This window comes from Natrix helvetica (assembly GCF_964273705.1).
Source record: "Natrix helvetica genome assembly, chromosome: 3".
In the NCBI taxonomy this organism is placed as follows: domain Eukaryota; kingdom Metazoa; phylum Chordata; class Lepidosauria; order Squamata; family Natricidae; genus Natrix; species Natrix helvetica.
The window spans coordinates 50,239,496-50,251,550 of NC_138549.1; the positions used below are offsets into that span (position 1 = coordinate 50,239,496).

Sequence of the window (12,055 nt, forward strand, 5' to 3'; positions counted from 1 at the left end):
CTATATTTTGAGTCTGTGATCTAATTTTTTCTCCCCTCGCTACCCTTTCCCACTGTCTAGTTTTAAGGCTATCTGTTCTAACTGCTATATTTTCCTCCCAAACATCTTCCTGTTCCTCCCATTTCTTTTTTAGAACTTTTAAAGTGTTTTCTCCCTGCTTTAATTCCTTAATCATTATTAATTTTGGTAATAACTTCTCCTTGTTGTCTTCTTTTTGCTGGTTTCTCAGTTCTGCTTTCCCTTCTGGCTCCATTCTTTCCTCATTGTCCTGGTCTTTGCTCATTGTCCCTTGTGAGGGGAGAAAAATATCCATTGGAAAGTAGCAGGTAATAGGCCTAGGAGTGAGCTTGCAGGCCTCACTGAACCAAAGTTTTAAACTAACATAATTGCAAAATGTACCAGACATATTCCAAATGTGCTGAATTGTGTCTGACTTTTGGGCTGCTTTTTCTTCAAAGTTTATGGATATATTTGGAGCAGGAAAAATGGGATGGTGGGAAATGAGGAACTGAAAATAACAAGTGTCTGAGAGCTTCAAATGTACACGGGTGTATGTGGAGACTGTCTGTCAGTAAGACAGAACAAGGAAGTAAGTTGTGAAATGCGTGCAGAAAAGTATAAAAAGAATGTCTTGAGAAGAGTTCAGGGCCACTGGCTGTAGCTAATCCTTGCATGATTCAGCTATGTCAGTGGACCTTATTGCAATAAGTTGTTAATGTAAGCATTGCTATGTTGGCTATTCATGTTCCAAATTGCTCGTGAAACAATAAACCTCTGATCTTAAAGTAAGATTTATTGCTTGTGGTTACTTGTGGTTTCCCTTTGGTTTTTATGGGGATATTTTTATAACACCCTTGTATAATATTTTCCAGTCTTTGGTCTATGCGATCAGATATTTCCACCATCTCCTTATAATGTTACTGTATAAGGTCCTTAATATTTAGAAATATTAGCTCCATTCCATTTAAGATGCTGGTGACGTCTCGCCTGGACTACTGCAATGCCCTCTACATGGGGCTTCCCTTGGGACGCATCCGAAGACTACAGCTAGTCCAGAACGCAGCCGTGCGGGTGATTATGGGGAGCTCAAGATACTCCCACGTGACACCTCTCCTGCGTGAGCTGCACTGGCTACCTGTGGTTTTTCGGGTGCGTTTCAAGGTATTGATTACCATCTTTAAAGCGCTCCATGGCACAGGACCCAGTTACCTGCGGGATCGTATCCTCCCGCACACATCCCTACGACCAATCCGCTCTCACAGGGAGGGACTACTACTGGTGCTGTCCACTAGGCAGTGCCAGCGGGCGACGCCTAGGGGTAGGACCTTCTCTGTGATGGGCCCAACCCTCTGGAATGACCTCCCCCCCGACATTAGAACTACCACTGACTTCCGTTCCTTCCGTCAAAAATTAAAGACTCACCTGTTTCGATTAGCTGGCCTGGAACATTCTTAGTTTTTACCTCCCAGTGGATATATTTTAACGGGTAATTTTGGGTAATATTTTAACTCCTGGGTTATTAGAGCTTTTAATGTACTATATTTATTATTCTATATACAGTCTTGCAACCTCCTCCACCTACGTATTTAATTATTTAACTGTTTTATGTATGTATTTTATAACGCATTTTAGTGACTGTACACCACCCCGAGTCCCTTTCGGGAGAGGGGGCGGTCTATAAATACGAATAATAAAATAAATAAATAAATAAATAAATAAATCTCCACTCACTTTTGCCTTGCCTTACATCTTTATTTAATAAGTCTCCTTTTTAGCCAATTGTTCAGGAATTGTTGATTCAAAAACAGCGCTTCCAAGTCACAATTTTAATGTCTCATCAATGTTCAATCAAATCAATTTAAATACATCAGGGGATTATCCATACCTCCTCAAATCACTTTTATATATTCAATTATATTCAGGGGTCGCTAACAAAAATTGTTATTTGATGCTCCAATCACCAGTGGTCGTAAGGTAGATACATATAATTCAATAATTTTTTTCAGTCCTTTAAATGTGTATTCCAAGGTTGCATAGTTCCCTTTCATCAGAAGATTATGCTCTGTGCTTCAATCTGCTTTTTATAAATCCAGTAAATGAACCATAATGTCAGCCTCTACTTTGCTTGCTTGCTATTGGCTGCCATAGTAACAGGGAGGATGGGGGCTTGTGGTATTTGGGAGGGGAACGGCAGGTGCTGGAGGAGATTCAAGAAGGGAGTTTTGGTCTCACCATCTTCTGTGCATGCTGATGACTTGTGTTTAGGTTTGGTCAAGGTCAACCGTCTCTGCATACCAATGGTATGAGGCCACTTGAAGATGCACTCCACATGAGTGTTTACCCAGAGGTAAAAATTGGGGGGAGGTAATTGGAGGGGAGGGCTCTGGATAAACATTTGATATGTACACGTTCACGCCTTTTTGTCTCAGATCTTGCTTTTCTTTAGCTGCTTTCATTTCATGTCTAGTAAAAGTACCTTTATCTCTACTCAAATGGAGTTGGGGGTTTTCTTTCTTGGATACTGAATGAGGCATTAAGAAAGATCTCCCTTTGCACCCATCCCGGAGTTCAAAGCTTCTGTGTGCATCAACATGTCTAACATCTGCAGTAACCAGGAGGACATGGGAGCTGCTGGATCTTCCTTTCCCTTGGAAACGGAATGGATGGCTGAACTTAATCTGAAAGAAAAATCAGTCTGGCCCAGATGGTCATTGGGAGTGGGACAGATGAGTGATCCTGAGGAAACGCTGACAGGGGTTATGACCACCTGATGCCGGCGACCAGAGGCTGCCTGGCAGGAAGCTGAAAGAGAGGATCTCATGATGACCCAGGTTTTACACCTTTTACAAGAAGCCGGGGAAAAATACCATTTCCACGAAGGTCTCACTGAAAGGGAGATTGGATTAGCCGAGCAGGCAGAGGGGGGAGTAGATGACCTGGCTAACCCCGAAAAGGCCCTGGGAGCTGCTACCGGAGTTGGTGAAGACGGAGGAGTCCCAGCCGCAGCAGCAGCAGCCATTCAAGCTCCTCCAAAGGGGGGGGTAGCCCCACAAAGGTGTCAAATTCCAAAGATTCCTCCTCTTGGAGTAAGTATGGAGATCCCAAAGATCTGGGGAGGGGGTTAGTTCAAGTTTGGAATTACATGTAAGAGTATGGGGAGGATTTCCCATCGGAGGTTGCCAAAGTGAGAAGTGTTACTGTGGCATTGGAAGGCAAAGCTGCTGCCAGGATGGTGGCCTTGTATAACGATGATTCCCCTGTGCTGAGGGATTACAACATGTTTATCACAGCCCTGAGGAAACCTTTGAGACCCCCTCACAAATCGGAAGGTAAGAACCAGGATGAAAACCTTAACCCAGGGGAGGATGTCTGTGGCAGAGTACCCTCAGGAGTTTTGCGAGCTGTCTATGCATATGTGGGGGTGGTCCCCGGAAGCATTGATGGACAGATATATGGATGGCCTTAACGACAATGTGTACCAGAGCTGTGTGAACAGCCCCCCCCCCCGGTGACCTGCAATGCTAGTATGTGCTGGCAACTGATGTGAAGATTGACCTAGCCAGAAATCCATACTGTGGAAGCAGCAGCCGGAACAAAGACACACACACACACACACACACCAAAAGAGGCACCAAGAGCAGGAAAAGAGGGATCTGCAACCAAGCCCAGATCAACTGTGTTTCCGATGTGGAAAAGAGGGGCATTGGGCTGCCGACTGTTACTCTAGGTTTGGCCCAAAACCGTATTCGGCTGGAGGGAAGAAACCCGACCGGCAGCCAGGGAAACACCATGAAACTGCCCTGAAAGGCATGGAAGTTGCTGATGTCCTTCCTCTAGGCCAGGAGGAGAAGGAACCCCCTCCTTCGGGAGAAAGTGAAACTGACTCCAATGACGACCCATTGGTAAGTCCCCAATCGGGCCCCATGACCATCCCAGTGGAATTAAAAGTACCCTTGACCAGTGCCCAGGGGAAGATGCTGGCCCTTTTCAATTCTGGCTGCCCCCGATGTATAATTAGCCCTGAGGTGGTGGAAAAATGGGTTTAAGATTGAGAACTATGAAAGTACCCATTGCCTTTTGCCAGTTGGATGGGTCAGTTGTGGAGGGGCAGCCCATTTTGGAACCGAACTGGTGGAGATGTGGATGGGGGAACCACCAAGAATCCCTGAGTTTCATCATGGCGCCGGGCCCCTCATACTGGGATTATCTTGGCTGTGGAAATGGAACTCTGAAAGAGTATTGGGACCTCAAAGAGGCTTTCAGTGAAAGGGCTTCCGACAAGCTCCCACCCCACTGTGCCACCGATTGCAGCATAGAAATCCTCACAGGGGAGAAACTCCCTAAACCACAGATTTACTCAATGACTCCATGCAAACTGGAGGAATTACACAATTTCATTGATAAAAACTTTAAAAGGGTGTTCATCCAACCTGCTAGGCTGTACTGGTCTTATTCTGAGAGAAAAAAGATGGCTCTCTTCACTTGTGTGTCAGCCACAAAAACCTGAATGCCATTTGTCTGGAAAACATGTACCCTTTACCCCTCATGAAGGACATGTTAGCTCTTTTGGCAAAGGAGAAAATTTTCACTAAATTAGATCTAAAGGAGGCCTACTTCAGCGTCTGAATAAAAGGCGATGAGTGGAAGACTGCTTTCAACTGGCCTCTGGGGTGTTTTGAGTTTAGAGTACTCACATTTGGACTACAGGGGGTGCCAGCCATCTTCATGCAGTTAATTAATAAGGTGCTGCATGAACACCTGTACAAGGGAGTGTTAGTTTACCTTGATGACATCCTCGTCTACATGGAAACACTTGAGAAACACATAAAACTTGTGCACTCGGCCCTGAAAAAACTCTGAGCCGCTGAACTTTATGCCAAATTGTCTAAGTGTGAATTTTACCAGGAGAAAATTGACTATTTGGGGTACTGCATCTCGCATGAACGTATCGAAATGGATTCGGATAAAGTCTGGGCTGTTACAGAATTGGCGGCCCCTCGCATCCTCAAACAGCTACAAAGTTTTTGGGGATTTGCTAACTTCTACTGTCAATTTATTCCCTTATTCGTTAGCATTGCACTGCCAAATATGAATCTCCAAAAATCAAAGGGAGAAGCAAAACTAAGTTCTAGTAAGCATTTGAAATGGACTATGGAATGTCAAGTGACCTTCAAGAAGTTGAAATGGCTGTTTGCAGCTGAACCTGTTTTAAAACACCCTGACATGGATGCACCCTTTGTGGTCCAAGCAGATGCAAGTGACATGGCTGTGGGGACAGTGTTGCTCCAAATGAATGCAGATGGGAATCTGCAACCTTGCGCCTACATCTCCCGAAAATTAACGGAAATGGAAAGAAGATGGGCAATCTGGGAAAAGAAAGCTTTTGCAGTCTGGTGGGCCTTGCTAACTTGGCAGCATTTCCTTGAGGAGCTAAGCACCAATTTGAGGTATGGACTGATCATAAAAACCTTGAAGCGTTAAAAACCCCACGGAAACTGTCGCCTAAAGAAGTTCGGTGGGCACAGCATTTTAACTGGTTTAATTTTACACTAAAATACATTTCCTGGGGGAAAGAACTTTGCCATGGGACCAGTCCTATATCGTCCGTGAGCAGACCAAGGAAAAAAAAGGGGACGATCAGGAAGAGTGTGAGGGGTAGCCAGAAGAAGTCACACGGGACGAGTCAACCAGTTCCTATACCAGTTGACTCCATCCCATCAGGTGATCTGCTCAATACCAGTGGAAACGACTGGGGGGAGGGTTCCGACCTGTTGATAACTAAGCCTATCAAAGTGTTTGTGATACAGGTAGTAGTGGAAGCGGCCAGGCAATGACAATGTACAGCCCTGATCGATTCAGGGTGCACTCATTGCTTAATGAACGTCACAGTCGCTGATAGTCTGGGGGTGGGCCTCAAGATGTTGGCTAGGCTGATCTGTTTCGAACAGATGGACAGGTCGTTATTGGGAGGCCAACCAGCTACACATGTAACTGATTAGGTGGTATTGAAGATAGGGCCCCATAGGGAGGTCTTGCGTTTTGTAATGGTTCCGCACATTACAGAGGCGATTGTACTAGGCCTGGTGTGGTTGGATAAATGGGGACTCACAATATGGTGGGGTGATGGTGGTAGTCACCTCAGAATAGGCCTAGGTCCTGACCCCCTCCTCATGAGGCGCAAACCATGGCTGAGGGCCAGGTGGGATTCCAAGCTACAGTGCCATCAGTATATACAGCTGGGAAGGAGCGATTTCCTCAGGTATATGCAGACTTAAAAGATGTATGCAGCGTTTCGAACAGTGTGATACTTTGCCCCCTCACCGCCCCACAGGTTGTGCAGTGGAACTACTCCCTGTGGCTAAACTGCCAAGGCCCCAGATGTGACCCCGCAGGAGCTAACAGAGATGAGGGCATATATAGAAAAGAACTTAAAAGGGGGCTTTATTCAGTTAGCTAGATCAAGAGTAGCCACCCCTATTCTGTTCTGGGAGAAAAAGTATGGCGGCTTACACCTCTGTATCGATTTCTGGGGTTTTAATGCCATCTGTGTGGAACATCTGTACCCTCTCCCTTTAATGAAGGACATGCTGGCTAGGTTAGCGGAGGGATGCCTATTACAAAATTAGATCTCAGGGAGGTGTATTATAGGGTATGCATTCGGGCTGGTGACGAATGGAAGTCAGCCTTCAATTGTACTCTGGGGAGTTACCAGTTCCGGGTTACGCTCTTCAGACTGCAAGGAGCACCAGAGGTGTTCATGCAGCTAATTAACAAGGTGCTGCATGAGCATCTCTTAGACAATATTCTTATATATACGAAGACCATGGAGGAACATGCAACTCTTGTTTGTCAAGTGTTTAAAAAGCTGATGGATGCACATTTATACATTAAATTGTCTAAATGTGAATTCCACATGACGCAATTGGATTACCTTGGGTTCCGTATTTCACCTAAAGTGATGGGCATGGATCCCACGAAGGTAAAGGTGGTGTTGGACTGGCAGGCTCCTGAAACCCGCAAGGAGTTGCAGAGGTTTTTAGGGTTTGCCAATTTCTATCGCCAGTTCATCCTGTCCTTTGCCCAAGTGGCCCTTCCACTAACCGTCCTCTTACGTATGAAACATCTCATGACAAATCTCGACTGAGAAGCCCAGTCATGTGGACAACAATGTGTCAGCAAGCGTTTGAGCGTCTGAAGGCCTTGTTTGTACAAGAATCAGTACTGAAACATCCAGAACCCACTAAACCCTTTGTGGTTCAGGCAGACGCCAGTGATGTGGCGGTGGCCGTAGTCCTCTTACAAAAGAACAATGAAGGAGTCCTACAGCCTTGTGCCTACACCTCGAGGAAGTTGACAGGGACCGGATGCAACTGGTCCATTTGGGAGAAGGAGGCATTCGCGGTCCGGTGGGCCCTGTTGATGTGGCGGCATTTATTAGAAGGGGGAGGGATACCCTTCTAGGTAGGATGGACCACAAGAATTTGGAGGCCCTCCAGACCCCGCGAAGATTGTCACCAAAGCAAGTTAAATGGGCCTTATATTTTTGGTGATTCAACTTCCAATTAAAATATATACCGGAGGGGGGGGGCAAGAACTTCTTAGCTGATGCTCTCTCCCGCAAACCACAGTATCACAATGAAAGGGAGGATCTAGTGCAGGCTGTCATCCTGAGCTCACAGTCTAGGGTGTTAGCCACTCAACAGGCCCCACTGGCACCAAACCTGTATGCCCAGGGGTAGGACCTCTCCAGAGCAATCAAAGCAGCACTCCCAATGGACCAGTGGTTTCAAGAATATCAAACATTATTTAACACAGCCAGAGGGCTTTGCCTGGAAGGTTTTGAAGTTATATGTACCAAGTGTGGTACAAGTGGCCATGCTACAGTGCTGCCACAACGTTCGCTCGGCTGGACATTTTGGGTTCCTCAAGACTCTGTATTTAGTAAATCGCCAAATCTGGTGGCCCCACATGAGGAGGGACATAGAGGAATATGTAAGGAGTTGTATTGTTTGCACTACCATGAAAGCCTGGCCTGACTGGCCGCCTGGTCTTTTACAGCACGTGGCAGATCCAATTCGTCCATGGGAACAGATAGCCATGGACTTCATCATGGATTTACCGGACAGCCAAGGGAACAAGATCATTTGGACGATAATAGACCTGTTCTCCAAACAGGCTCATTTTGTAGCATGTACTGACCTTCCATCTGTTAGGAAGCTGGCAAAACTGTTTATTGCCCATGTCTATGGACTCCATGGCATCCACAGAAGAATAATTTCAGACAGGGGAGTGCAATTCACTGCCTGGTTCTGGTGCAGATTCATGGCAATGGTGGGCTCTTCACAGGGATTTAGTACAGCCTTCCACCCTGTGACCAATGGTGCTGCGGAGAGGGCAAACACAATGGTGGAGTGCTACTTAAGATGTTACGTCTAGTACCAACAGACCAATTGGGTGGAACTCCTCCCCTTTGCAGAAGTTGCCTATAACAATGCATTGCACAAAAGTATGGGTTTTACCCCATTTCATGTGGCTACAGGGCAGGAGTTCGTCCCAATTCCAGAGTGTCCTCAAGTGCGCACAGATGACACGACCTCGCAGGAGTGGATTGCCCGGATGTAAAAAGTTTGGAAAGTGGTGAGAAATGCGTTATGTCACTCTTTTGCTACATATAAAAAGAGTGCCGATAAAATTCAGGCATCTGATAAAAGAGAACAACATTTTGAGGTTAAGGAAATCCTGGATTCCAGAAAGCATAGGGAACGAATTCAATATTTGGTGGCCTGGAAACATTTCCCTCCATCCCATGCTTAGTGGGTAAATAAGTCCGATGTCAGAGCTCCTAAACTCTTTCAAAAGTTCCATTCTAGATATCCTGATAAAGCCTAGTTGTGATATGTTTTGTTGTTATTGTCTGTTTTATTTTTTTCTCCAGGGATGATGTCCTTTCTGCAGGAAGGCCGAATGTCAGCCTCTACTTTGCTTGCTTGCTATCGGCTGCCATAGTAACAGGGAGGGTGGAGGCTTGTGATATTTGGGAGGGGAATTGCAGGTGCTGGAGGAGATTCATGAAGGGAATTTTGGTCTCACCATCTTCTGTGCATGCTGATAGATTGTGTTTAGGTTTGGTCAAGGTCAACCATCTCTGCATACCAATGGAATGAAGGCACTTGAAGATGCACTCCACATGACACCTTTGGATGTTGCAGATTTGACATTGGGTTGGGGTAATTGGGGGGAGGGCTTTGGGTAAATGTTTGATATGTACACATTCACGCCTTTTTGTCTCAGATCTTGCTTTTCTTTAGCTGCTTTCATTTCATGTCTAGTAAAACTACCTTTATCTCTACTCAAATGGAGTTGGGTTTTTTTTTTCTTGGATACTGGCTGAGACATGCCTGACACATATTAATAAAAAGAGTTTGGGATTGTAATTCCAGCATTTTACTATGCCTTCTTAATATCACATCTTTTTGCTTTGAGAGTTCACATTTCTATTTATTTTTTAAGACAAATTTTCCCTTCTTAAATCATCCAGTATTTTTTTCAAAATGCTTGCAACGTTGCTATGACAAATTGCTGTAAAATATATTCCCCTTGGATTTTGGGGGGTCAAGTTTCAGCAAAAAATATTCTGTTACCCAGTTCATACACCATTCACCGTCTCTCCACTCCTGCACTGTTTTAGGTGTTCAGGCTTTCCCCAGCTTCATGGCAGCCATTTTTGCTACTGCTGCAGCTCATCTTCGGATGAGGGGGCTTTCTGAGTCAGGGAGGGGAGATGTATCTCACCTTAACCTGCAAGGTGGTCTCCCTTTACTTTACCACCCCCTCCAGGGTGCTATATGCCTCCAATTGGAGCCCTCCGATAGGGAGAGCTCAGAACAGGGCCACAGCTCACGGTCCTCACTTCTGAAGGTGCCGGAAGTACAACCAGACATCCTCTTCTTGGTATTTTTCCATGACTTGCACTCAATATATATGGCAATGATATGTGCAGGTAAAAATACCTTCAAGCTTCAAAAAGCCCTCCTAAGCATACTTTGCTTCCAGACATAATTTTTAAATATACATGTAATTATATTGGAACAAAAGTAAATATAATTCAGATGATAAAAATGACAGATAATCTAACATAGATAGATAACACAGTTCAAGTATCAATTTTAGTTTGTAAATATTGTGTTTATTATTATTTTTGTCTTAGGCCTTGATGACTGCCTGCAACAATATATCAAGAATTTTGAGAGGGAAAAGATTGGTGGAGACCAGCTACTACGTATTACTCATCAAGAACTGGAAGATCTGGGAGTTACTCGAATTGGTCATCAAGAACTTATCCTGGAAGCCGTTGACTTACTCTGTGCATTGGTAAATATTTTGAGAATGAAGAAAAGGGTGCTGAAATGTATGAAAATTGTATAATCCATGGGATTGTGCAAAACTATTTCAAGGATTTTAAATAATATTAATATATATAGTTTTAGTGATATAAAAATTGAATTGCAGTACAAATCATAGTTGAAAAGTCTTTCACTTTAAAATCAAAGTTAGTTTTTTTCAAAGAAAAAGTATTTTTATTGAACTAAAATGATTATTTTGTTTGCAGAAATAATCTGTTTCCAAAAGGGGAAGCATTGATTGCTTTGTAAATCATATTTATTTTTTACAACACCAAGCAAAATGCCTTGTTCTCAAAACAAAAAACAGGGCACTGATGAATTCATACCTCATATTAAATGGTAGTTGTAATTATGATTTGGTGAATAAATTGCAGTGGGTGAATTACAAAGTATCCTAAGGCAAAACCAACTCAAATTATACCTTAGCTTTACGTGCAATTAGCATTTCACTGCCAATCCTGTTGAACATAATTTCTGTGCATGCACATGTGTCAGCAGATTACCTGGAAAGTAGCCATACTGAATTTTTGAAAAGCTGTAAACTCCTCAGTACTTTAAAGAGGATAGCTTCATTTGTGATATTACTGCAGCTGAAGCAATTGTCTGAATATTTTGAAAGACACTCTAAAATAAATATTTGCATGTGAACTGTCTGACTAATGAACCCAGAATAAGGAAACACTCCTGGGAGATTTGAATTCCTAAAAGTAAAACATTATTAGATATACCATATTGGTACTGAAGAAACAAAACCAGCTCTGGTTTTAATATGCAAATGCTCCCCTAGTTAAACAATAGCTTCCTCTTCTCCCCACCCCTGGGTGATCACATTGTCCAAATATGAGAAGTGCTTTTGTTATGGGAATAGTCCATTTCTTTCTCCAGCACCTGCAGTGGTGACCTTGATAGTTGCCAAGCTCTCACAATCTCATTCTCAGCATTCCACTTTCCCCTCCCCCCACCCCTAGTTCATTGGCAAGCTGATTTGTCTCTCAATGAAATTTAATTTGACAGCCCTGCCATAGCTAGATTTTTATCCATGAAGCTTCTGAGCTTCTCCATCTCCCTTGGGGTTATTTAGTACATCTTTGGATTGGGTAATTTCGCCCCAGCCAGTGTTTCAATGGCACACTCAGTGGGGTGATGGGGAGGGAGTACATTTGATTCCCACTCGCTAAATGCTTTAGGTCCCAGTATTACTTTGGGATGTCTGACCCCACTTGGCCACTCTCAGATAATGCATTAACAGAGTCTATCTTTCCCCTCAGCACCAATTGTTTTTCTCTACCTTTGTGCATCATACGTGTTGCAATCCGCCTGCTTTACTCCTCCAGCACCAATTATTGTCCTTCCAGTCAGTTGCTGGATCCCACTTCTTCAGCCCCGCCAACCCCAATATCATAGTCTCTGCCATTTTGAGGGCTACGGTGAATCAAATAGTCTCCTTATGGCTCCCTGCTCCCAGGGTTACTTGCTTGGTTAGGTTCATGACGGGCAGCTCCCCAGTGAGGGAGCCTTCAACTTGCTCAAACTTTATAGTCTCATTTTTTAAAGTCTCAGTCCCATCTTTTCCACAGTTTGTAGGCTAACCAAGCAGCAGGTGCAACCTGAGTCTACCAGGGCCGTGAAGATGCTCCTTGTTCTTGAGTGGG

The 12,055-nt window shown here is 44.2% G+C and overlaps 1 protein-coding gene across 6 annotated transcripts in view; it reads left to right on the forward strand.

The window, feature by feature from the left end:
• CNKSR2 (connector enhancer of kinase suppressor of Ras 2) overlaps positions 1-12,055 on the forward strand; it is a 318,427-nt gene that overhangs the window by 72,630 nt on the left and 233,742 nt on the right. For all 6 annotated transcript variants that reach the window (XM_081947981.1, XM_081947982.1, XM_081947978.1 and 3 more), the window contains exon 2: positions 10,208-10,371. In XM_081947981.1, coding sequence (XP_081804107.1) covers positions 10,208-10,371 — 164 coding nt within the window. The remainder of the gene's footprint in view (positions 1-10,207; positions 10,372-12,055) is intronic.